Raw genomic sequence first — 27516 nt, 5'->3', positions numbered from 1 at the left:
TCTAGGGGCTAAAGTTCACATGGAGTCTCTGGCAAAATAAGATCCTGGAGTACGTATCCCTGGAACTGGGCAGTGATTTGTAACTTTTTTTTAATTCTGCCTGGCCAGAGTGTTATAAATCTGGCACTCCCTTGTTAGTTTCACGCTAAGCAGCAATAATGTCCACAGTGTTTTAGTCCTGATAATTCTAATTACGGAAGCACTGAAGAAGCTGAAAGCTGAGAAGATGGACAAGGCTGGCCTCAAGTTCTGCACAGCACTGGGGATTCTCTCTTTGTAGAACTGAGCCATAATTCTCTTGCTCGCCAAGGCCAGCAATGGAAGCAGCAGCCAAGGTAAGAAAAACAAGCCAGTGGCAGAAGATTTCTGGAATTATGTGGGTAATCTTTGTGCAGAAGGAGCTAAAAGACTGTAGTGCTGGTAGAGATACCAACCATCCTTGGGGTGAAAATGCTGAAATAACTTTTTTCTTTATTATCTAAGAGGTTGGCGCAAATAATCCTGTTGCACTGGTTTGCAAAGACCCAGGAAAGAAACTTTCCTGTGATAACCAATGATAACTATTCTCTCCTGTGCTTCTTTGTGTGACAGAGCTGGAATAGTGGTAAAATATTCAGGTCTCTTTCTTCCCATCTCCCTTTCTTCTTAAAAAAAAACCCAAAACACCTTATGGCATATTTTGTACCAGAGAATGACTACCCAGGAGTAGTGTAGCTAGACCAGGTCTGGTAAAGCAGTTCTTCCCATTACACACTGTTCTTAGTATGCACTGATATCCCAGATCTAGAAATGATAAACATTCAGCCTGGTTTTTAGGCTTGCTTGACTATGGGAAGTACTAAATAGAAAAGTCATCCTCTTGTACAAATTCATGGCAGGAGAAGGGTGGAACAGGGACAGGGCACAGTAGGGACTTGCATTAATATGTGTAACAATTTCACAGCAGCAGGGAGAAGCCTGACTGTCAGCCTTGGTTTCCAAACTCTGTAAAAACATTATCATTCCTCTTGCAAGCTTTCAGCAGCAAATGGCCCCATGGTTCATTTCGAGTATCCTTATTCACGTCATTGCCAATGGAAAGGAGGTTCCAATTTTGAGAAGAGCAAAGGCTAATTTGCCTGTATTTCCTTTCTAGAGTTCTTAGAGCCCTACTGGAGCTCACAGAAGTCATCTGAGACTTCAGGAGGATTTAAATCAGGCCATAAGTACTGCTGGCTTGGATTAGTAATGATGTGCATTGAGGACAACATCTGTATTTGGGTTTGGGTGGAGCCCTTTCACCCAAGGGTGGAAGAGTTGGTAATACTTTTACAGTACCTTTCATCAGAGGATTTCAGAGTTGCACAAATATCTAATTACAGAAACTATGTGAAATCCTTGGTCCTGGGGAGTACAGGCAGTACCATTATGCTTCAATAGAAAGCAGGGGTGGGTGGTGTTCAAAGTGCCAAAACAAAAGTGAATTTTTCACATGCAAGCCATAACCTGCTACACTATCTCATTTTCATCCTGTGTTTTACTCCTCTCATTTCTTTATATTAGCAGCCAGGTTTCAACACCAAATGAACTAAACAAAATGGGCTGCCACAAGCCTCCATTCAGAACTACTATCAGCTCTTAGGAAGGGATTTCAGAAGTTCATCAGTCTCTTAGTGATCTGTTTTTGTAGTATTTGTATTTCTTTATTCTGTTAAGGTGTAGCAGGACTAGCTAGGGTCAGGTGCCAAGGAGGCCAATAATGAGAGCTTCCTGGGTACAGGAGCTGTGGGATGACATGCCTCTGAAGGTCCAGCCTGATCCAAATCCCAGAAAGTTGGTCCCTCAGCCTTTCCAAGTGCCTCCTCTATACTGCACTTAATTTGAGATTAGCAGTGGGAGCTCTAATCCATTTATTCTATTTAAATCCAGCTCTCTCCTGGTTTTGGTTAGTAAATATACTGCTGTTTTGAGAGACTGAGTTTTTATTAAAGGGATTTTTTGACTGAAAACTTGGAGCCTTTACTGGGAGCACTGAGGCTCAAAGCCCGGACTGCCCATGCCCTTGACTTCCTCCTGTGCTCCAGATCTGCATGGGTGGGCACTTCAGGTAAATCCAACACCTCACTATTTGAATACAAGGGCCCCAAGGAGTTGCTCATCAAGACTAACTTTAAATGCGAGCTTAGCAAGATGAGCACTCTGATTTGCCTCTAAAATCAACAGCAACTTATTCCAGGTTTCCTGGTTGAAACTTGAATGGGGAAGAAGAAAGGATGTCTGCAAAGCAGATTTATTTAGGAAAACAAACTGCTCACTGGTTGGGACCCTGTAACAACAAACCCAGGCTTAGTTTTTCCTCTGTCTACAGTATCTGTGATACTTTTTTCAGCTTTTTCCCAACCCTCCCTGCTGTGCCCTCGTGGTCTTTCCTTATGTGTAAGCACTAAAGTAAAATTTACATGCATCCTGCTCTCTGAAATCCTGGCAAAGACGGAGTCTTGGAAATTTCCCTTTCCAGAGCGCACAAGAGGAGACTAATCCTGAGAGAACAAGGTGGGGAGAAGTGCTGCTGTTTGTATACCATCCAAAACTGAGCACTCAGACCATAGCAGACCCCTGGATGCTCCAGCTCCAGCTGCAGCAATGGCTCATGTGGAAGCTAAAAAGATTGCATAAATGGGAGAGGCTTTTTCTTTGCTTGCATTTGCGCTACCTGTGTCTTCTGCATGAGCCCTCCCACCTGCTAATGACTTTTAGTGACACAACAACCTGGTCCCCAAAAAGTTGGGATAACAGCTCTGCAGCAGGGTAACGGTGACACAGAATATTTTCAGGTTTTGCATGCACATATGGAATGTTTCCTTCTCCATACTTTTGTACAATAGGCTTCCAGCACATGAAACATCTGAAGTGTCTGAATGATACAATAGGGTTATGTAGCTGGAAGTCCAAGCACAAACAGATCATCTTTTGCCAGGCCAGTTTACATGTATGTGTGTGTTTTATTTGCTTTTAAAAATCCAAGTTTATTTCCCAGTAAGTGGCCAGCAAACTTTGCATGGGATTGCTTTTCAATTCTCCTTTCTCCTGTTTCTTGTCCTTTCAAAATGAAACAAAGCAGTTTTGGGTACCTAAGGTGCATATGGATTTCATTATTTAAATCTCTCCCATGTATTTGGGAGGTGATATATATGTAGTTAATTTGTGAATATTAGTTTTACAGATTCCTATGGATGTACATAACTTGTTCAATGGACCTTTATACTGAACTCCACAAGTAAACTTCTACTGCAGGACTATAGCTTTTGTTTTGTTATATATTCCATCTGGTTACCAAGCAGTAGAAAACAATCTGGCCATGTTTTCTACTCTTTAATTTGAGCTGCTTTAAACTGCTCAATTTATAGAAAATGAAAACCAGATTGATCTTCTGGATCACCCCTGTCAGTTCCCACCAACCCTATCGTTTACTGTTAATTTTTCTATGGTGTGTTGTGTACACTTTGTTAATGAGAACTTGCTCCAGTAGAGAATAGACCTATGTGACCTATTAAAGCCCTGAAGCAAATGGTCATGGCATCTTGAACTCTTCATTACACTGCCTTACTTTTATTTACCATGGTCCCATCATATTCAGGATTATTTGCCTGAGGAGACACTCTAAATGATGCCTTTGTTTCTCTTTCTAAGGCTTTACGTTTTTTTGTATGTTTGAATGAGGGTATTTTCTGAAAAAGAAACCAAACAAACTAGAACATGGATATGAGCTTTGTATAGACGAGGGCTCTTATTTGATAGGGCATTTTGCATCTTTGCTGGAGAATCTCTATTTGTCTGTTGAGTGTCCAGTCACAAGAGTTAGCTTTGTTTTTTCCCCCCCTGCAAGGATTAGTCCGAAAGGTCTGCAAGAAAAGGCTGGGAATTCCAGCACTCCCTTGTGGATGTTATGTTAGATATGTTGTATGCTTCCTTGGGCATAAAAGCTGATGTTGTGATGAAAAGGGAAAGCCAGTGTTCAGACTGCTCTCATAGGGACATAGATCACATTTGTTACATGAGCATAGCACAATAAATTTATGAGACAGTTATGAGAGGTTTCTGCTTAAAATAGTTCTGCTTTATGGGTGTAATGGTTATAGTCCCCACGGGAACACTGCCTAGTCAAGTGGGTCTTTCCAAGCACTGGATTTGCATATTTTAATAGATTTTTCAAATCATTTGATAGAAAAACAATTTGGCTTTTGTCCCTTTCAGACTGAAATGAGAAGAAGGAAATTAATATTGTAATGTGGGGCTGCAGTCAAGATAGAGAAGAGTTCAGAATAAGACCTGGCACTTAGTTTCTAGTAAAAGCACCTGGATGTAAATGAAATTAAAGAAAAAATGTCCTGTGCCTTGGCCTAGGTCTCTTCCAGAGCATTTCTATCTGTATTTCACACTCTACCAACATTTTATCCACTTCATAAGCATGTCTGCACCTAGACATGCAACAACTATTGAGTAGCAGTGAATGCTAGGATGACTCCTGTAATGATAACTTCAATCTGGGAGTCTGACAGGTAGCAAATGTACCCATGAGCTGCCAAGCCCAGAGAAAAACTATTCATCATAAGCATTTCTAGCTCTAAAAATACAGATCACAGCTGTAACTTGTAAAGGATCTTGTAGGTGAATCCAGCTCCATCCTAATTAGAGAATTGAAAGGGGAGAACTAAAACTTCTGCCTATTTGTGATGTGATGGAAAAGAAGAGGAATTCTTTTCAGCGTTCTGAGACTTCACCTCTGAGCCCTTATGTGGCTGAGTTAGCAATGAGCCTCCTGCAGTCCCACCTTTGCTGAGACAGGGACATATTCTTCCAGAGGACTGTTAAGACCATCTCTAACTATTGCTCTGAATTTCCCTCGGTAGGAAACAACTCTGGCTTCTGCCTGCAGAAGGAAGTGAGCCAAATTAGCCAGCAAAGCCTTGCACCCAGAGCTGGGCACTCTTCATCTTATATAGGAATCTTGAATCAGGTACTCAAAAAGGTCTGTGGCTGCAGAAAAATCTGCCTACTGCTCATAACTACAGTGTAGGTTGGCATCTCTGGCCTCATGAGGACAAACTGGTTTTCTTCTCACCAGAACCTCCTAAAAGCAGCAGAGCATTCAACTGCCTTTCTTCCACTTGCCCTGAAGACAAGCACAAAATGTCAATGTATGCTCAGACTGCATATACTGCTGATCATGCTATGGAAAGCTGGGCTGTTCCATGGGTGATTGTTCAGAAAACAGCCCCTGCTTGTGTCTCTGAGAACAAGCATTTTTTTGTTGTTTGGGAGCAAGCATCTCTGGAGTTAAATGAGGAGGGCTGTTGTTCTCCACGGAGGCTGGAGTGCGTCGCTGTGCCTGGTGGTTGTCGGAGTGCCCATGTTTGTTTTCTTGTGATTTTCCTTTTCCCCACCTCCTGTTCTGAGCGAGAATCAAGGAGGAGGGATGGTGACCTCATGGTGTAGTTATGCAATCTGCCAGAGCCAGGTATCAAAACACACTGCAGCTGTGGAGCTGGGACCTCGCTGTGGCTGGGGGCCCTGGCCTCCTGGCTCTAATGAGATCACTGACCTTCTCCTGCCACTTCTTCTGCAGCTGCTTTGATTCCCAGGGATTTGTTGTGGCCATGCCTGCCTAACGGTTTGGAAAGCTGCTGCAGGGACTGCTGCATCCACAGGCAGGCTCTGGGAGCTGGCCCTGAAGACCTTGAGCAGGTGAGGGTACCCTGAGCCCTGCCAGCCTCTTTCCATCCCAGCAGAGCTTATTTGCCTCCATCCAAGGGTATGCAAACATTCCCATCCTCCCTGATTATTCTGTTTTTCATAGGAAGTGTTAGAATGTTGCCTGTTCTCCAGTGAAATAAAGCAGTGCCTTCCTAGCAATCTTGTTGTGATGCTTGAGCTACAGCAGAGTCACATATGGGAAGAATAAGAGAGAATAGCATGTCTGCAGACTGAGGCATATTTGGGCCTCCAAGTTCTCATGTCTCATTCAGACTTTGCATTCTTTGCTCTAATTGCTGAACTGCATTCCTGCTTCCCTCCCCTACTCTTCTAGCAGTATTTTTGTTTTCTTTGTCTCCTGCAGTAAGAGGCTTTCACAGCCTTCTTCCCTTCCTACCTGCATATTTGTTCTCTTCAAGTGTTCTGCAAATAATTAAAAACAATAGAAAACTTGGAGATAAATGTGAAAACAGGGCCCTGTGAAGCTGTCTGATGTGGGCCAAGAAGGAATACAAGACAAGTCAGTTTCCTGAAAATGGGATTTGCAGAGTGGAAATGTCACATCCGTAATCACTTTCATGTGGTGGAACTGCTGCTGCCCACCACTAAAATAACAGAGCATCTGTTAAAAAATGTGGGTTTGGTTTTGCTTAAATCCAGCAGGTTGCACTCACTTCAAGAAGTATTAGGTCCTTGTTTAAAAACATGAGTGCAACTGCTCTGGTACCATAAATGTATTAAAAGCAAATGTATGCTCAGCCCAGCTTGAGTCCCACACTGAACCCCGTTCAGAGCTTGTTTGTGTGAATTGGCTCAGGGAGCACTACATGTGTGCAGAAGGTGGGTTTGTGTTGGGACAGGGATATTGGGAGGGCAAGGGAGACCCCTCAGAAAGCAGGGTACTCTCATAATTGATGGGAACTCTTTTGGAGATCAAGCTGAAAAATAATTACAAATAAAGATTAAAAAAAAGGGAGATGGGGGAAGCTAGTAACTAAGCAAATGTCAGCAATTTTTGTTGTGCTGTGTCAGTCTCATGTCTGTTCTGCTTCTGCTAACTCTGCTATTTTCAATCATTCAGAGACACTTGAAGAGTTGCCCTAATGTGGGATGAGAGAGTCTCCTTTTGCTCATGCTTCAAACAGCAAAGGCAATTTGGCAGAGAGAGAAGTGGTAATTCCAAGGTATTTCTAGGAATTCTTGTACTGCCAGGTGGAAAAAACAGGTTAGATGTGCTGCAGCTGTATCTAGCTCATTCTAATGGAAGAAAATAAACCTTGCATGAAAAGATGAGCTGAAAATGCAAAATTAAATAGAGCACTAATTTTCCAAAATCCCTGATTAACTTTGTCCTCTGCTTGGGAAAAGTCCTACCCTCTTTGATCTCTAGATCAGTCAGTTAGTGAAGGAAATGTGGTCACTTCTTAAACCAACAGACTGGAGTTTTCTATCTTACTTGGGATAGTCTTTCCTCAGAGCCTGTATTTGATGAGCATCCAAAGAGCTCAGACTTCCCTAGCTTGGAAATACTGTGAGGAGAGCTTGGGGCTTTTGCTAGGAACCACAAGAATCATATTTCTGGTAGCTTCACAGTGAGTTCCAGCCATGTCAGCAAGTAAAGACTTGTCTTTATTTTGTTTTTCCCCTGTAAGCTGGGATTGTGGAATAACAACTTGCCCTTTTTCCTTTTCATTTTCTTTTTAAAACCCCAAGTTTAGCATTTTCTCTTTGCTCTGGCTGAATGTTTGGGCCACTTCATATTTCATCCCAGGTGACTGGCTCAGTTCAAATGTCCTCAGGAGTCTGAGAGATCTTTAACTTGGAATAAACTTCCTATGTTTGGAGGGGAGAAGGGGGAAATAGCTGGGATGCCATATCTCCCCTTCTGTGTTTTGAGCAAAGATGTTGGTGCAGCCAGAGTTTTAAAGAGGTCCCTTGGGCAGAATAAATGTGAAGGAGCTGGTGAAGGAGCCTTGAAGTGTTTCCAGCTCTTTGAAAGAAACACACGTGTGTGTGCATGTGTGCATATAAGATGTTTTTAATTTTGGAGGGGTGAGTGATCCCAAATAAAGCTTGTTGGATTTTCAACCCACTGATGCTATGCTGAGCTCAGATGGCTAAATTTAATCATCTAGGCTGAACAATCTCGGATTCTAAGACTGCATCCATCTCTGTGCAGAAACTATTTGCTTACCCCTGTGGCTTCTGTTGAATCAGCTGTAGGCTGACAAGATAAGGCTACTGTGGAATGCCCATACACTGTCCTGTTCTGGCACTAGGCAGCTGCAGTGGATTTTGATTTTTAAATTAAGCAAAAAAATCTACCTGCAGAGGAGTTCTTTCTTTTCTACCCTTAGAAGTGTTTAAATAGTGGGGCTATTTTATAGGAAGGGACAAAACATAAAATAACCCTCTGATTCAAATCATAGGATCATAACCAAGTATTCTCACTTCAGAATGATTTTTTGAAAGGCCTAAGGTCTTCATAAAAAGCTTCTATCCTCACCTCCACTAATTACTCCAGTATTAGGTTTTTTTCTTGTACAGTCTTCAAGCGAAGACCAAAAAGCCCTTTTACTTGGATAAGGAGTTAATATGCCTCTGTGCTTGAAAAGACTAATAAATGCAGCACTTCTTAAATGTTCAGTCAGTTTGAAATATAGTGGATTATTCCTACGCTTGTTTCTAAAAAGAAGTGGAAGTGACATTTTTAAATCTGCCTGAAACTCGAAATACATGTGAGCAATGCACAGAATTGAGATGTGCATAAAGCATTCATGAGGGCAAAGTGGGTTATGAACTTTGCACATCATTTCCTCGCAGCCTTGCAGCTGGGTATCTCTATTAGGTGTGTGGCTTGGCCCCTGAGGGTGTCGTGGAAATTCAGTGGCTCATCTGTGTGTCTCCAGTTTCCTCTGCTGAGCTTTCACTCTGACTCTGGGTACACACCACAAGAACTTGCTATTCCTTAGGTATTTTATAAAAGAAAACAAGCTACGTTGGACAAGTCTCAAGCCAGAGAATCTGAGATCGTGCTCACAGAGGAATATCAAACATCAAGACAGGATGTCCTCCTTCCCTTTCTTTGAAATAAATACACTTCAAAAATAAACAGTCTTTGGGATGCAAGTGGGATGGTGTCCTCTAGGATGTTGCAACCAGCAGCTTCTCATAACCAGCATTAACATGAATGAAGAAAAAGAAACAAAATCTAAGAACACGAATGGGCTGAGGATTTCCCTACCCAGGGCCTTGCATCACTTTGTTTCCAGTTCTCTTCAGCAGGGCTTGTCTCTTTACAAGCTGAACCACATGGCCACGACACCTTCTCTTACCAGCCACACGTCACAGCATCCTCCCACATTCCCTCTGGGTTCCCAGCATCACCTCAGGCCAGCAGCACTTCTCTTCTGGAGGCAGGACAGAGAAGCTTGAGAAACCCAGCCATGCCTGCTCCCTGTGGTTCAGGCAGAGGCTGGTACCCATCACTGAAGAGGCTCTGGGCCAGCTAGAGGCTGCCACAACTTGCCATTCATGGCTTTTTGCAAGACCCCTGCAGGTTTTGAGCGTGTAGTTGCTCTGAGCTGCTGAAAGAACTTGTCCTGTCCTGGTAAAGTGAGGAGCTTGCTTCTGATCTCGCCTCTGGTCCAGTCTGGTGCCTTCTGTGGCACTAATTGTGACTAAAGGGTGATAATTATATTATTAAATTAAATTAATCTTGTAGGGAGTGGGATTCCCTTGCAATGTGTTGATTCCCTGACAGTGTTCCTACAGGAAGAGTGCAGAGGCTCCAGGCCTACATTTGTAGGTGTTGTGTGAGTGAAGAGCAGAATTAAGAGTTGTATTACTCAGATGATGATAACTACTCTTCCCCGTGCATAGTCTTGGGTGGGCCTTATGGTGAAATCCCATCTGGCCAAAACAATAATTTTCTCCTTCTTATGCATGGGAATTCTGCTTTTCATCAGTGCCTCCTGCTTCTCAAGAGGTCTTTGATGTACAGAAGAATCCATTTTGAAGCAATGACACACTGGCTTTGTGCTGCACCCCTGTACAATACAGCAGGGGCTTCTCTTTCTTTGGGAGCTGGTGCTCCTCAGGAAGCAGCCACTGGTGTCTGTGGTGAGATTCCTGAGCAATGGCCTGCAGTCACTTCTGGCCACATCTGTTCCTACCCAACACAGCTTTATGTGTAAGAAAAACTCCCTACAGCTGCATCACACGTGGGTTTGCTGCAGCCATGCTCCTCAGAGGGCAGCAGAGCATTCTCAGCACCATCAGAGCACCACTTCCACAATCACTTTTGAGGGACAAGAACAGGGTCCTCCTTGTACTCCTTAGCCCTGTGTTTCCTGGTGCAGAAGCTTTATAACTCCTTACACATGTGTATCTTAAATAGCTCAAAGCTGATGTCAATACTAACTTCTCCAAACACAGGAGGAGGTAAGTACATGACAATGGGGCATTTTTTAGTAATGGCACAAGATTTAAGCTTTTGAGTGGGCTGTGTAGTGTGAAAGGGGGAAATGCAACATCTTGTCATCTTCTGAAATAGCCAACCATTGTGTCTGTGGCCAAGCAGCAGTAACTGAGATTTGAGTTACTTCTAAACATACTAAATGCAGTTCCCCTGTTACCCCAATAGAGAAAGCAGATAGGATTTGTCTGACCACGATGGACTGGAGATTCAGTTCAACACAACTGTTGGAAACATTTGGAACCTCTGGCCAGAGAGGAAAGTACTGAAAAGCAGACAAACAGGACTGGTAATCTGGTTCTCCCTGCTCATAATTCACCTAATTGGTGTGGGCATATATCAGGTGTTGTTTTTAAAAAGACAACAACCTATCATTTGCAAAGATTAAAAATGTGCCAATTTTTTTTTTTTTTTTTGCCTGCATCTGTCAAAAGCCTATAGCTTGCTGCAGAAGGGAACATCTGTGTCTAATTGGCAAAACTCAGGGTTCATAATGGGTGATTCAAATGAACAAAACCATTTTGTCATTCATTCAGTTGGGGATTATAAACTAATCAGAAATCCTTCCCCCTCCCTTTCCCTCAGATCTGTCTTGCATTTCCTGTCCCTTGTGGGTTTTTTTTTCCCTGATCTCAGAGCAAGTCTTGAATCTTTTTGGTCTCACAGGCTGTAATAAATGAACAATTCTCCCACTGCCATGACCTTTCAGCCATATTTCAGGAATTCACACATTGCATTTCCCCCTCTGCCCAGGTTTGGGGGTGCAGGGCAGCTCTTGGGGTTTTTATTGTAGCCAGCTGGTGGCTCAAGAGGCACCTTTCATCTGAGACTCCTTGGATGTACCCAGAACGTGCAAGATATTCCTCCTCAAATGATGACAATTTGACAGATCCGAGTGAAAGGGAAGGCAGGAAAGGGAGCTTATCCTGAGAGCAGGGGCGAGGGATTTGGGGGGGCTGCATTCCCCATTCAGCACTCGGTGATGAATCCCACAGGACCCGCTGATCCGGTGGCTGCAGCTCTCGGGTGTTAACAGAGTCTCCTGGTAGTAGAGGAGGGGCTGTGAACGCCTCCAAGCGCCTTCTCAGAGTCTGAAAAAAGGCAACTGGATCAGTTCACATATTCCTCAAAACAAATTCTCAGCCCTCAATCACTGCTAATTTAAGGAGGCTTGAGCCAATCTGTGATCCTCCCACATCCAGGAGTGCCACCCTGCGAGAGCAGCAGTTCTGGTGCACATTCTGCCTCCTAAACTGGGCACATATGTTAGTGCAAAAGTTAGGTGGTGTTTACTGTTTCTTGCTATGCAAATATCTTGTTTAAAAGTGAGCTCAGAAGATTAGTGTGGAACAAAGGCAAGACTGCACCATTATGCTGGGATGAAGGGAAGAAATACAAGAGAAAAAAGAGAAAATCCCTCTATTCTTCTTCCAAGTGTAAGAGGCATCCTCTCCCTGAGGAAAGAGGAGCATATTCACAAGTTTTCAGTAAAATCCATGTGGCAACAAATGTTTCTATAATTCTGATGTGAATTAGTAAATGGATCCAACTGTTAGGACCTGTAGCCTCTTAAACCGACATCAAGTTTTGCTTGTTTCCCCTGGATTTTTACCATAAATTAACAAATCCAGACTGAACCCCAACATTTTACCCCCTGGAGAAAAGATCAGCAAATTTCTATTAATATGTTTTCGTTTTACATGTGGGACTCTAAGGCATTAGACAGAGAATAATATGTGTGTGGCAATGAATGTGGTTTGTTTTCCACTTGAGACTTCCAGCCGTAGTCCAGCCCAGGTGCCTTAAATGAGCAGCCTGCAGCTTATTCCACTATAATTAACATAAGTTTTGATTTAGATGACACTTTTACAAGTCAAATATTGGATTACAAGTTGAATACAGAACACAGTTTCCACCCACGTTACTGTTTTGGTCCTTTTCTGTGGTCATCCTGCATCCACCCTGAAATCCCCCAGAATATGAGCAGCACCTGCTGGAAAACAAATGTTGTGCCTCACAGAACAGGTCTGGAGTTTTATTTCTATTCAGGAGCTTTTAACATTTGGTGTTGCATTTTTTTTCTTTCCATTTCAATATGAGCCAAAGGGAGGGAGCGAGAGAAAAAAAAAAAAAGGAGTATTTTGATCTTTGTGGCTTTCTATGGACTTCATAAGCTTTGTTTGTTCTACTGCCAAGTTCCTTTGTGTTTAAATAGATAACAGACCAAGACGACTAATCATTTCCAATAAAAAACCACACCAAACCCAAAGCATTCCCTTTCTTTTCCAATTAATGCTTGTAAACCCATGCTCCTAGACAGAGCTTGTGACCTAAGCACTTCTGGTTTTGTTTTCTTTTCTTTCCCTTTTCAAAAACAATTGCCTAAGGCATAGACTGGGCTCTGTGCTCTGCAAATTTATGAAAGAATATTGAAAAAAGGCTCTGAGAGCGGCTTTGGGAGAAGGTAGTTGTAAATATGATGTACAAAAGCAGCCTCATGCACCTTTAGAAAAGCACAGAATGGTGGTTAGTGCCACCATTTATGGACTTCCTTCCTCCTTGGAGGCTGGAGGCTATTTGTGGAGAGGGAAGAAATAGAAGGTTCACATGGAACTGTCGCTGTGTTATGTAAAATGTATGTTGGTTGCTGGTTTACTGGTGAGAGCTGGTATCTGCTGTCACTATTTTGAGAGGCTTTGCACTTGAAAAAGAGACAATTTGCCCAATCAAAGCAGCTACATTTTATTGAAGTAAATAAGGCTGAATGTCCTTGAAACAGAAGATGAGTTGGTTGGATGAATCATGGGTGATCATCAATGCAAAGGTTCTTTTTTACATGAAAACGTTTTTGTAATGAAAATAACACAGAGTTTTAAATGCTGTGACACATTTTTCCTTTAGCTTCTTAAGATTTTTCTCACACAACCAACTGTTTAGGGCAACACATTTGTGTGGTCAAAAAGTTGTATGTTTGCCAACAGCACAAATTATCAGTAGTAGGAAGTGAGAATTATGTGAATTACTTATGTGGGTTATATTTCTCTTGGAGGTTGGCCACACAATATACACTTCCATAGTCTCTAAGAGTGGCTTCCCATATCAGATCGATGCTCCACAGAAGTAGGAGCTAAAACTTGCACAAGCTTAATGAATTCCCCTGTCTTGACAGCATCTTAAACCAGACTCTGAAGGGAAAGAAAAGAGCCAGAACTTCCACTGGTCTGGCAGACTGCATCCTGGGTATAATCTATGGCAAGATGTAAGATTCTGTGTTTTATTTCCCAGGTGTATTACTCCTGTGGTGCAGTGGTGGAATCAATGGAAAGAGGCCTGATTTTGTCACCAGGTTTTCCAAACAACTATTACCCAGGGACACACTGCGTCTGGCAGTTTTTCATTCCCATGAGAACCCATCTCATCTTGGAAATATTTGACTTTGACATTTTTGAGAGCTCTAGTGAAACTCCAACCCCCTGGGATGGCTTTACAGCCCCTGCTACAACAGAAAATAAGGACATGCCTTCTCTTGAGGAAAACCTGGAATTTGCTGTCCACACCACAAAACCCTCTCTCCGGGCCTCAGCATCAAAGGTGGCTCAGAATCTGAGCAGCACCAGAGACCAGTCAAAGGACCTTGCTGGTCACCTGAGTGAACTTCCAGGATCCATCTCAAAAAAAGATGAAGCCAAACAAGCATCTGAAGAAAACCAGTGGAAGCAGATGAAGGAACCCAAAGCAATTACCAAGGAGGAGCTGCCATTCCCCGTGGCTGGTAGTGTCTCAATGCAGAGGCAAAACACCAGTGGCCTGGAAACAGGAGAGGATTTGGAAGGGAAGATCTTGCTTGCCCACCTGGCTGCTAGTGAGAGAAATGAAGTCACAGTAGAGAGCTGGACTCTTCCCTCAACAGCATTGCCCTTGGAAATCTCCTCCAGCCCTCAGTCAGCAGTGGATGTCTGTCCCCATGATGTATTATATGTTTCCGATCTCATCACATTTTCCTCTCGCTTCTGCGGCCCAAATTCCCCTGTAAACAAGACCATGGTCTTTGGTTCATCTCTGGAAATGGTTGAGGTTATTATGGAGCTGATCACCACCACGGACCGGGGCCGAGGCTTTGCGATGCTGTTCGAGTACAGGAACATCACTGACCCCAGCACTGTGGATGCTGTGAGGCAGGAGAGGAAGGAGAACATGATGATGCTGGCAATTGTAACAGGGATCATTGTTTTTGCTCTTGCTTTGCTCTCTGCCCTCTGTGTAGCTTGCAGGTAAGGTGGTGCACACCAGAGCCTTGGAAGCATGAGATATTATCCACAGGGAAAGGACCAGACAAGAATTATATTTCCAGAAAAGAGTTATGTTTCCTTTGCTTTGCTAGCTCCTGCTGTCCTCCAAGTGTGGTAAAGTGGGTATGGAGGAAGTCAGTGCCACTCACTGCTCCTGCCTTAGGCTCCTCAGTTTTCTTTCCTACAGCTCCTCTACCTCAGATTTCTTTCCTTTTTCCTGCATAAATACCTCAACAGTCAGGACTTTCCTGGTCACTTTTAGTTTCAATAGCAGTGGTGCCTTTCCACATCAGCTTCTGGCTGATGGACAAAATCAGCACAGAAAGATCATCCTTCCCTGAGTCTCCTGAGTGGGCTGAGCTGACAGTCACTGCATTTTTTCCCACAGTTTGGCTCTAACTAACCATCACTAGCACTCTGCAGAAAAGTAAATAATAACCAAAGTATTACCACGTAGAATTAAGATTTAAAAATATTTTCCCATCTGTAGCATATTTTATCCAAGAGACTGTGCAGACATTTTAAATCCAATGCATTCAGTATGTTAAGTCATCTGCACATCCCTTTGATGCTGAGGAAGAGCCCAGAGCCATGTTGCAGTACCTCTCATTGTTCCCAAATGCAATCCAAAATGATCCAGTCAAGTGAGCTGGTGGTCAGGCTGGGTTGTGAATTTCCAGGTCCTGATGCTAACTAGTTAAAGGCTAAAACCAGACAGTTACACAAGCATGCCTCTCCAGTCAATTACTTCTCCTTTATATATTTCTTTTCTCTGTATCTATCCTAGGAACACTTCTCCGCCCCCCAGCATATGTTTGCATTTTCTAACTTCCTAGTGAAAACATTTTTGTAGAAACAGTGATTTATTTCTCTCCCTTCCAACAAATTCAAAACAGAGCCCATGCTCCCCAGGTTTTTGTAAAAATAAACACCGTTTTTCAAATGGTTTGACTTCAATGTCAACATCAGGTAAACTGAAACAAACAGTGCCCCTTGCAGGGCTCCACTCTGCTGGATGGGTATCAGCAGGACGAGTATTCATTTCCCAGAGCCATCACACAGCTGCTCTGGTTTCTCCCTTCCTGCATCCCCTGCCTCATCCAGTGTGCATCATCCAACCCCAGAGGTCTCAGGACTGCCCAGACAGCCCTCACCACTGGGGCTGGTTTGAGCAACTTGCTTTTCCTTCTCCTTATGGAGGCTGCATTTTAGCTCTGGCTGAATAAACGAAATGCAGGCCAGTCACACTGGGGACCAGAAAACATGGGCACAGTGGTGAAGCTTAAATATCATCTCTGTTGCTCCATATATAGAAATTCCTGCTTTCAGGGTCTGAGCTTTTTGTAGCTGTAAGAGTTAAACTTGCATGTACTACATCTAACTAACCTTTTTGTTTTTAAAGAGCTTGCAGAACACTAATTTAGACCACAATTTTTTTGCTAGCTCTAAAGGAAAAAGTCTGGTGGAAAATGTCTTCCAGATACCAAATACTTTATTTTTATACCCTTGCCAATCTTCAAAAGAGACAGAAACAGGCTCCCTTTGCTATGGCAGCAGTCTGGGCTGATACACATGTTGAGTAGGCTGTTCTTGCTCCAATACCCCTATTTAATTTCACTGTAACGATCCATGGAGCAGAGTTATTATTCAACCCAAAAAGTACACTGGCAATCTGAGGCTCCACTGGCTGAGGTTTCCTCTGCAAAGCCTGTTTAGAAAGTCAGGCCATGCTTCTCACATTCACAGTTTGGCGTTTTGCTTGTCAGATGTTTACAAAATAATGTTCTGCTCTTGCTGACCAACAGAAACAAAAAAAAAAAGCCCACAGGATTTCAGCCCCACACACCAATGTTTGTGTGTTCTGGTCACTGGGAATACATCCTACCAGGGGTCCTATGGCACAGGATTAGGCTTGTTTCTTTTAACACTGGCATTTATGCCTCTTCATTGCTCTACAACTCTTTTTTATTATTTTTTTTAAAAGATATCTATACCTTAGCCAGCTATTGACTGAATGTAAATAGAGACTAGCCCTACTCCTTTAGCCTCTTGACAGGATGTTTGCTCTCCCAGCCTCCTGTATTCCCTGCATGCTGTTCTTGGGAAGCCTTGATTACACCACTTTTTGTCAGACTTCACAGCATTTAAGTGACACCAGGTGGAAGTGATGATCTGTGCTGAGTTATCTCACCTGTGTTGTCTTTTCTCCCTCTTTACTGTGGGAACTGCTTTGGTCTCTGGCCCCAGCACCACTGGCACTGGTTGGAGCTTGCTCACACCTCACAGCTGTGGGTTTTTAATGCAGCTCAGAATAAGACTGCTGAGGCCATTAAGCACTAAACTTCTTTTAGATTGAGCCCATCGAGCTCTATTTTATGCTTCTTGTCCTAAATAGGGGCTTGAAATCAGGTGTCAAATGTGTATTAGCCACAGTCTGTCCTCACTGCAGAAAATGTCAGGGTAGCACGGGGTGGGCTGAGGGGGGAAATGATGGTGCTTTACCAGTGCAGCACACTCAGAACTGGGACCAGCCCCCCGAGGCCCAGGGACACTCTGCTGGCTGGACTGGGCACTGCAGAGGATGCCAAGAAAAACCTGGAAGCTCTTGGCCTTGTAAACTTGCCTTCCACTTTCTTTTCTCTTCATACTTTATTTATTCCTCTGGTACCAGGTTTAGCCGTTGATTTTTTTTTCCATTTCTGTCTGCTGCTCTTGCTCAGCTAAAAGTAGCAGGCTCTGCCTTGCCAGGAGTAGAAATGGCTTGGGAAGGGCTTGGCACCCACTGCCACTCCAGTGCACCAAGTCATCAGCAGTATCTGCTCAGGCTCATTGCATTGAGCAGGGCAAAGCTCTCTGGGGAAACTCCAAGTCTCTGCCACACTGCAGCTTTTGTTTGCTACTTGGGGAGGGAATGAAAGCTTCAGTTGTTAGTTGGCCAATACTTCTAATTACTTTTGGCCATGAAGCCTGGCTCGAGTAATGGGGGATTTTTTATTTTCTTTCCCAAGCCCCAGGAACAACAGATACGTCCACCTTATTTAATTTTAATCCTGTCCCATGCAATCAAACTTTTGCTGTATGGTTGCAACCCATGAATTGCAACTGCACTTTATGTCTGCATAGCCTCCCAACCCCTGAGTGCCCAGTGACTCCATCAAGCCTTCAGTGTTGCCATCTCTCCCCACCCAAGCTGCCCTGACAGTCACTTCTTGCTGCCCATCCATCACCTGGGGGTGAGAATTTGCTTCTGCAGTAATCTGGGTTGTATCCCATCAGTCAGTGCCTAATGCTTCCCCGTGTCTGCACTGTCCCCTGGAGAACCATTGGGCACAGACTACATTGTTTCAGTCATTATCACATCCACCAGTGACAGCCTTTCTTTGTGATATCTTTAAGTCTTATTCATCCAAAAGTTTGTAACCCTAGTTGTTTTGTAATGTCAATTTCAACAAAAATATGAAAAAAATTGCTAAGGACATGCCTGTATCCCCCTTCAGCCAAGGGGCACATTCATCCCATCATCATCTGCCACAGCACTGCCTTTTAGTGAAACAGTCATACAAATGAACAGCATCGGATGCTCTCTGCTTGCTAAATATAACCCAGTATGCAGAATTAGCTATGCAGATGAAATATTCTGTCTAGCAGGATAAGAAGGATGTCACTGCCCAGACTGAAGGATCTCAGTCCTGCTATTCAGTTACTGATGTGAAAGAGCAGCTGTCAGGGGGGAGCCTGGTGGGATTTGGCAGAGGTCTGAGCTCTGTTCCTGCTTTTGCAGTGAGCTTGGGAAGAAGATGACAGGTTCTTCTCTTCTCAGCTGACTTTCCACCACATGAGCATATAATTTTCTCCCCTTGTTTACAGGCCTTGCTGCCTTGAGTCTTGGCAAGTATTTTGGATGCTCATAACCTGCTGGGTTCCCCTCGCAGGATGAGCAGAGCCGAGAACTTTCCTGCTGTGGATCTTTAACTCACTCGAGGGCTTGTTGTTGTTGTTGCTGTCTCTCCTTTTCAGGCAGAGAACGTGCCCCAAAAGGAGCTCATCCAACGCATGCAGTGACCAGGAGGTTAGTGCTAATGGCTTCAGCAATTTCTGTTTCTCTCTTTCATGTTGGCTGTTGCACTGTTTATCTGACGATGTTTACTGGGGCATGTTCTGAGTTGTAGAACAGGATCCAGAACTCCACTGTCGATATCAATGAGCTCCAGCTGGTGGTGCCAAGTCGGGAGAATGAAAACAACAACCACTCTGTGAGCCGGGAGCAGGCGGGTAAGTGCGGGGCATCGGCCGGAGCAGGTCGGGGCACCCCGGAGCCCTGGGCCAGTTCATCAGATAGTTTCTTCCCCACAGCCCTCGTCACTGTCTCGCCCATGCACAGCTGGAGAGCTACTCCACAGCAGAAAGCCTTTGTTGTGGGGCTGTCCTTTGCTGCTCCCCCCTCCCTGGTAGGGTAATTCCCCTGGCAAGGAGCTCACACAAGTACAGCTCCAGCACGCTGCCAACACAAGCTGTCGCAGCACATGGCATTGCAGAGACACTGGGTTAGCAGAGCAAATGCGTTGGGTTCAGGCTGCTACAAACAACTTACACAGATCCATAAACTGGGGAAGAGTTTCACCTGCCCCAGCTTAACTTTGTCCAGAAAGGATGGGGTTTACAATGCTCAAATTGTCTTTGGCCAACTCCAGCTCCCAGAGCTCAGTTTCTGTGGGTCTATATGGACGGAGGTGCTTTAGGTGACATTTACCTCAGTGTGCTTCCAGAAAAAAGCATCCCAGCCAAGCTGCAGAGAATGTCACTTGCTGCAATTTTGAGTCACAGCATATGAACTGTCCCAGTGCCCCTTCTGGTTAGTGGAGGCCAACAGGGAGCGACTTTATGCGGTGTTGTGACACACCATCAGTTTCCCCATGAACCATCAGCCACTACACACTCAGCTCTCACAAGGGCATTTCCATAAAAAGCTAATTCTGTGCTCCCAGCCATGACTGCTTCCCATCTCCTTCTTGAGGTTGTGGCCAGAGTTCTCCTTGCCTGGACCAGATGATAGGCCTTGGGGACACATGCAGAAACACACCCCCTCCATGGCCCTCCAGGAGCATGTAGAAGCAGCTTCACTGGGGTTTAACAAAAAACTACAGCTCCCAATATTAACATGTATGAGTAAATAAAAATAAATAATGATTTGAGCAAGTCTGCAAGTTTCTGATCTGCAGCACAACCTCATGTGTTTAACACAAGGAATTTCAGCTCATGTCTGTTTTTAGTAGAAAGCAGACCCAAGGGCGTTTCTCCTCTCCTTTTTTGGTTTTTTTTTTAAAGCTTGCACTTTCAGGAGAGCAAACTGTTGACTTGAATTTTGCTCTGGCTGGTGCAACAACCAGCCAAAGCCCATTCTGGAGCGTCTGGGGAGGGAGGGAGGGAGAGAGAGAGGGAGGGAGGAGGGTTTGTCATGGAGGAGTTGGTAACAGATGTTTTGGACTCTTGCAAGCAGTCTTTATTGATTTTTCTTCCTTTCCCAGTCACTTCCTGCAGAGGCAGCACGGAACGGTCTCCTCAGGACACTGACCCAGATGTGCCCTCCTCCATCTCTGCAGTGACCACTGAGACTGGGAGTGATGAAGTGTTTATCATTTCTGCTGGACCTGGGACCAGTGGGCTGAGCTTTACCACCTACAGGATACAGGTACATTCCCCAGCACCTCTAGCAAGCAGGATGTCCCTCTTGGACAGCACTTGTCATACCTGTCCATTTATGCCTAATGCCCACTTAGGCAGGCAATTCTCCTACCCCTCAAGCTGAGCTGTCATCAAATGATGTGGGCAGTGATCCCCTGAGCCAGTATCTTCCCAGCTTTGGGAAGAGCAAATGCAGAACCCTACCTCACCTCTGCTAGCAAATAATGGAGATGTTTGCCAGTGGGCAGTAGGACCAACATGCAGAAGTGTTAATTGGCAAAGCTAATCTTCCATTAAAATTACCAGCTGTAGCAACTGAAAGACCCGGGAGTCAGACCTACTCCTCCCCACCGCTCCAAGTGATCAGGGAAGTTAGTTCCTCAGCTTGGCAGAAAATGTCTCACCAAGCTGATGTGAAAATTAACAGTTTCGGCTCCAAAAAAATCAATTACTTCATGTGAAAGCACTGAGGGCCTCACAAATTCAAACAGAAACCTGAATTGATTCAGCAGGCTCTCTCTTATTTTAGCTCTTTCCCCCAGACTCCTGGTCCTTTATTTGTTTAGGAACAGATGATGGCTCAGAAGCCTCAGGTCTGGCTGTCACCTCTTCAACCTCGAGTGAGTGCAGACAGAGCACATTCATTACTAATGTCTGCTAAAGCTTTCTCAGGTCAATACTGTCTTCTCCAGTGCCCTCTCTCTTTTTCCCACAAGAGGATAAACAACCAGCACAAGGAACTCACATGCCCAGGACAGGCTGTGCAATACTTCTGTCACAGTTTAAAAAACAAAAGCATTCTGTATCCCTGCACTTGATTAGGAAATTAGCCAGGAGGCCAGGCTGGTCAGGCTTTTCCTACGCTGGTGTAGGACACGTGCTGGGCTTTTCCTACAGCTGGCCACCCTGATGAACAGAAAGGGGGAAAGAATGGTAAACAGCTCTGGAGCCTTCCCCTGCCTGAACATCACCTTCTGTGGGGCAGGGCACTGGGAGTTGTAGCCAGACTGGGCACCCTTGAACAAACACCTGCTCTCCCCAGTCCTTTCCAGTGCAGAGAGCTTTACCTGGTGGCAGCCACACACACATCCAGCTGCTAGGCAGGAGGGAAAACCATTTTCCTGCCCCTTTTCCCCACTTCAGTCAGAAGGAACAAATACACATAAGCCCCCCATTTCTATTCTGACATTGCTTCTGCAAGCAATCTTCAGAGGGTATTTATACATTAAAAAAAATAAAAAAAGGTAAAAGAGTGTTAAAGCAGTGAAAAGTTTTAAGAAAACCCAAAGAATTAAACATGTTATTTAGTTTGCAAGCCTCTCCTCAGTGATGTCCATGCAAGCACACAAGTGAGTCAATACTCCCAACCAAATTCCTCAAGGAACAGAAAACCAAACCTGGCAGCACTGCTGGGCCTTTTTCAAAGCCCTGGGCCTTTCTTTCCCCACAGCTGAAGACCATCCTCTCCAGGGGGGTGGAAACTGAGCCCAGCAGACTAATTACAAACCTGCACTCAAAGGGGTTCTCATCAGGCCACTTGATACCAAGGGTTCCTGATTGTTAGACGTGTTTACAGTTGAATTTTTAGATGTGTATTTTTAGGGTGTGAAATGCTGCTGGCCAGCCAGGCACAAGCCTCACAGAGGAGATGGTGCATGGCTCTGTGGCCCAGCACTAGGCAGTGGGATGAGAGATCTGCTGGAGCATAGCCCGTTCCTTGGCAGGAGCTAAGCAGTTATTCCCATGTGAAAACATGTGTGAAATCCTGAGCCTTCACAGTACAGTAAATAATGCCAGCAGACTCACCTCATGCTAAATGCTTGACTAGAATTTGTCAAGTTATAAGGAGCTTTCATTAAAAAAGTCATCTTGATCTTTTCCCTGAGGAATTGTGTCTGGCTGCTTGGTCCTTAAGTGTGAGCCTCAGCTCTGCTGGGCCTGAGCCAGTGATTAACTGGATTTTGCTTCTGCAGCTTTTAAAACCTATTTGAAGACACCAGTTCTGTGTTATGAGTAGGGAGAGCAAAAACCTCCCCTATTTGTGAGTGGCATGAGGAAATGGAGGGTGGGATGGCTTTTGGGGAGAATCCAGGTATCCTCCAATAGTGTCATGGCTTTCTAAATCCCCTCTGGTTTAAGGCATCAGTCACCCTTTGGTTAATTTATGACCAAGATCTCAGACTTCTGATCAGACACTGCAAACTTCAGATGCAAAGGTTTGAGTAAAGAGTATGATCATGGAAGTTTAACAAACATTTCTTGCCAAAACATTTTCAAAATCTAGAAAATACATTATTCATCTTCCCAGTTACTTCCAGTGTATCTATCTCAAAACCAGTGGCTAATTTTTACGTCAGTTTGGAGGTATTTATAATATTAGAATAAAAAATCCTAAGCCTGAAAGGGCCACTGAGGAGAAGACAGGCAGCTTAAAAATTTATAAATAAAGATTGTCCCTTTAATAAAATCTTAGACTAGGAACTTAATAATGAAACAAACTTATCCAGAGCCTGATGCCTCTCCTGGCTTCCTACTGAGTTTCTTTTTCTGATCTAGTGCTAATTTCTTGCCTCTCTGCCCATCCATTTCCAATATGACACATTCACTAAATAGTTTCTTTGATTTGCAGAAACTTGGGAGATTCAGTTTCTCAGAAATAACAAATTACATGTTTCTGGTTTCTCAGGATTTTTAAATCCAGGACACTGTGGGATTTATTTCAGACACTCTTTAAAGAACTATGTAAACTTTGGGAATGTGGATTTTGCATTCTTCTCATGACAACCATATTCGCACAGCTGAAAACTAAAAATATGTATAGAGTTGTGTAACAGGAAGCTTAAATAACAGGTGAAGTATTAGTAAGAATGAAAGGAGATTCACAGGAATGTCAAGGATTCTCTAACTTTTCTGGCTCTAAGCTCATATCAATATTAAGTACAAAAATTGTGATTTCAAATGCAACATCAGAACTTACGATGTATGGAAGAGATGCTTGTCTATACCCATGTCTGATCAACTCTGCTGATAGCCAGGGCTGGTGACAGCAGTTTAATGTAGTCTCACCTTCCGATGATGCCAATTTTGCACCTGTCTGGGTGTCTTGTTCTACTCCTAAAGCATGTTGTCCACCCGAAGAGCATTTTTATGTGAAATGAAACTCTCTTTGGCTCCAATCCAGTTCTTGTGCTTCTTGTTCTATTCAGGACATACACTGAGAACAGATTATTTCCTTTCTCTTTATTTTTCATTATTTTTATTTTTTAATTCTTCCCTATCCCTAGGATAAAGAGAACCACTTACTTCATTTTTTTCTCCCAAACTGTGCATTTTTGAGACTTCTGATTCTCTTCTTGCTTGCTTCTAGATTTCTTTCAGCAGGCTCCATCCCCCTTAAGTTTTATTTCCCCAGACAGACACACCTGGAGCCTTCCAAGAGCTAAACAGAGTGGAAGAATTCTGTTTTACACAGTGAAGTTTATAACTCTGATCTATCAAATACTTCCAGTAAAATTAAGCTGTAGATATTTCATATATTTGAGAGTTGTAAGACTGTATCTTATATAGCTGAAATTTCCCACTTCAGCTTTAAACCTGAAACTGGGGAAGCAAGGTAAAACTTTCCTCCAGGGAAGCCAGCAAGCTTCAGGCAGCACACTGGAAGAACAATAAGGAGAAGTTACATCCTCTGAGAATGCTGAATCAATCAGTCTCTTGCACTAACAGCCTGTTTTCAAAGTGTTTTTAAAATGTTTTGATGAAAGATGCCTGTAAATGATCTTCATTTACTCTTTTCAGGACAAAAACCTGAAAAGAAGTGTCACAAGCCCGGCCTCTGTGTCTGACTGGCTGAGCTCACACCCCACGGCTGCAGGGGCAGACGCTGCTGAGAAGGGGAATGTGCAGCTGGAGAATCCCTGTCCCAGGCAGCGCACCTGGAGCGCCCGCACCTTCCACGACTTCCTGGCTCCAATACCACAGCTACAGAAAAAATGGTGTAGCTGGAGCACCAACAGCCCCTTCACAAAGCTGGTTGACAGCAGTGTAAGTCTTGCAGGGAGGGGAGGATATTGGGGTCTCAGTAGCAGTATGTCCCACTGTTCACTGATGGCACACGTTTTCCCCTTGGACAGTGCCTCACCTCTCTGTCCTGCAGGGCAAACACATCTCAGTCCATCTTCCTTGGTGTATGGCCTAAATATATGTCTCTGGCCTAATTACACTGTGATTTAGCCAGGCTTTCCTAAAATATTAAGCAGCTGTATTTTCCAGCAGTTGGCACCTGGTTAAGAAATTATTGCCAGACCAGAAGAACATTAAAAAATGCCTTCAGACAAGATTATCTCATTGAGTGTTCTGACATGTGCTTTTTTTTCCCCCTGGTTATGCCTTGAATTTATTAACATTTATTTATTATTATTGCACTGCAAGGAATCCGTAGGTGTGGCAGAGATATCTGGGTCTCACTGACTGTAGTCATCAAACCAACAGCTTGTTACAAAGCTAATAAAGGATGTTTCTTTCCTTTTAAGGTAATAACATAGGTTTTTCTTAAATAATGCATCTCACCACTAAAATAACCAGGAATTTTAACTTTCAGTTCTCTTGGGATCAGTGTTTCCAGAGAGAGCTGCTTTTTACAGCATGTCTACTAATTTGGTACTATTTTGTGCAGGGCTTTTCTACAGCTGCAAGATCCCAAGCTGTGCCAACCAGAAAGGTAATCTCAGCCACTGAGATAGAGGGAGCATCAGAGACTGTTTACTCTGATTCATCTGCCAGTAATGCCTCATACCCCCTCACTCTGTCTGCACAGAGGCAGCGGAAGTTAACCTCCTGCAATTTGAAGAAATCCAGATTTGGGAACCCTTATTTTGGATTTTTAGCCAGTTCTCCTGACACCAAACATGTCAGGTCCTTGGATCCCTCAAGACATCTAGGGGCAGCATCTCCAGTTAACAGCCAAAGCCCCAAAAATCTTCTAGAGAGCTCCAACCCACTGAAAATCAACTTGGTCAACGGTTCAAAAACAAAGGAGCTTATGGCAGAAACAGATAAAAACAAACCAGTTTTTGTTATTTCTGAAGAAGGGGATGATCAGCAGCCTCTGGTCTTGGCAGAACACCTTAGTCAGTGTGGAGATCACCTGTCAGAGCAAAATGCTGTGTATGCTCTGGCCCTGCCAGAAAAACAGCCAGTGGTTCCAACTGCAGAGGGGAACAGCTCTGCCACCTTCACATCGAGTCTTCCCCTTTGGGCAAAATCCCCCAGTTCATACAAAGGTCACGGGAAGGCCCCCAGCTCCTCCAGGGACCAGCAGAGCTCAGCAGGTGGAGATGCCAACACTACTGAGACCTCACAGAACTGCGACACCCCCACTGCTCCTACGCTGTGCCAAGCTTCAGTCCAGTGATGTCCTCGGAAAGATTGAAACATCAGTTCCCAAACCTAGAGGGAACGGGGACAGGAGCAGAGCAGAAGCTTTGCCGAGCAGTTGAGTGTGGCAGTCACATGTGGCAGCTTTGTTGAGAGCAGTCTTTGCTTCCCGCATGTAGGGACTGAGATTACAAAGATACAAAGCACAGCACAGCACAAATGTCATCTCCCCTTATGCTCGCTAACCTCATCTCTCTTCTCCTGCATGAGATTTGGACGTAGTTTGTACAAGAAAGCATCCTCTGAAAAGGTACTTCAGACCGCAGAAACCCTTTTCTGGGATGGGAATGAAAGTAACCTGGGGCAGTAACACCATGGTTTATACCTAAACTGTAAATCAGTCCCCTGTCCCTGTGGTATCACTTAAGTCTTTCTGTTGGGAGCTCTGAGTTAACTTCTGTTTATAGTTCTGCCTGTACAATCCAAGTCTTGCCAAGCCAAGGGTAAGAATTCAATCATGCATGTTTGCATACAGTTTTGTAAACTTCGTTTTAAGTATTTCATATCTTCTGCAGTCTAGCACAAAGCTTACCAAGTATTAGCAACTCTAATATTAAAGAACAAGATTATCTCATCTCCTGTTTAGAGAAGTGTACAGACAAGCTGAGCAATCCAATACCAGATGCTTGTTCAATTAAAGTCTGATGTAGCTTTATCTTTGTAAGGTCTACATAGGCTTAGAACACCTCAGTTCACTACATTAAATGACTCCTCATGGCAACAGGAGCATGTGTACAAAAACACTGAAATACTAGGAATAGTCTTCAGCATCCAACACTTGGATATTTGCAGCTGCTCTGATCCTATATCCACCAGCTATTTATTGCTGGTAACGCACACTGACTAGAGAACTATTCCACTTCCTTTAGCAGGCAAGACTTGAAAGACAGAATTAAGGTGGGGCAAACTTTGAGAGTTCACTTTCTTTAGAAATTAACTGTATGTGGCTGTGCCTCCCCCAGTACAAATCCAGGGCATTCAATGGAACACTAAACCAAAGGGAAGCCTTCTAGTCCTATTGCCTTTAATAACCCCATCAGTATTTTAATTGCCTCCTGGTGATATTTTCCTATCTTTGCAAGAGACTCCTGCATGTTTATCCTACAATTCAGAACTATTTTTCTTAAATATAAGAATTCCCTCTGAAGCTGCATTTTGCAGCTGAGACAGCACATTGTTTTAAAGCAATAGTATGTCATGAAACAGATGTCAGAAAGAAATCATCTGCACAAGTCTTCCCCTGTATTAGCTGCAGTGTGCATCCAGTTATCTTAATCCTTCTCTGTGAAGGCACTTAAGACTGATTCCTGAAATATTTAACTGAATTATTTATGATTTCACCTGCTATTATAGCTTCCATTTGCCACCTATTAATGTCTGAGATATGCAACACAAGACTATAGGTTTTGCCTTATATTTTCTCTGTATGTTTACATGTCTACCTAGACATAGAAGCCGTGCAGCTGGTAGCAGTGGAAGCAAAACCACATTTGCCCTTTAGCAGTTGACTCAACCATGAAGAGCAAACAAGTCTCTGCATTTATTATTTCCAGACTGTGTTGAGTAGTTTTGAAGTGCCAAAGTCTGGCTCCGTGTTGGTTGGTTCTTTTTTGGTGGGTATTTTTGTTGTTGTTGTTTTAAATTAATGCTACTTGATTCAAAGGGAAGAGTTAATATATTTATGATTTTAAAAATATTTAGAAGTCTTCAGTACTCTAACAATAACTTCCACTGCATTAATATACATCATAATTCAATGTTCTGTTACTTATTACATTTCTAAAGGTTGAAATACTAAAATCTACTTTTGGAAAGTACTTGTGTTCAATTATTGACAATAGTTATATTTGAAGGGCTGGAAAAAGTGGCTTTTTCAATAAAAGCATGTTTAACTACTCA

At 43.6% G+C, this 27516-nt stretch overlaps 1 protein-coding gene and 1 long non-coding RNA gene across 3 annotated transcripts; one reads left to right on the top strand and one right to left on the bottom strand.

The window, feature by feature from the left end:
- On the top strand, nucleotides 1-27516 carry LOC107211750. Of its 2 annotated transcripts, none has more exons than XM_015644166.3 (7): nucleotides 1-335; nucleotides 13496-14481; nucleotides 18517-18568; nucleotides 18669-18771; nucleotides 20025-20188; nucleotides 23980-24225; nucleotides 24857-27516. In XM_015644166.3, the coding sequence occupies exons 1-7, from the start codon at nucleotides 318-320 to the stop codon at nucleotides 25592-25594; spliced, it is 2307 nt and encodes a 768-aa protein (XP_015499652.1). In that variant the 5' UTR covers nucleotides 1-317; the 3' UTR covers nucleotides 25595-27516. The 2 variants fall into 2 exon arrangements, with proteins under 2 accessions (XP_015499652.1, XP_018863916.1); XM_019008371.2 differs by lacking the exon at nucleotides 1-335 and adding an exon at nucleotides 5533-5724.
- On the bottom strand, nucleotides 20682-23983 carry LOC117245174. The gene is made up of 2 exons (XR_004499519.1): nucleotides 23485-23983; nucleotides 20682-23395 (listed from the first exon to the last, which is right to left on the bottom strand). It is a non-coding gene; the product is annotated as an uncharacterized LOC117245174 (long non-coding RNA).

The sequence above is a fragment of the Parus major genome, chromosome 15, assembly GCF_001522545.3.
Source record: "Parus major isolate Abel chromosome 15, Parus_major1.1, whole genome shotgun sequence".
Classification (NCBI taxonomy): domain Eukaryota; kingdom Metazoa; phylum Chordata; class Aves; order Passeriformes; family Paridae; genus Parus; species Parus major.
This window is presented reverse-complemented; position numbering and strand designations above follow the sequence as displayed.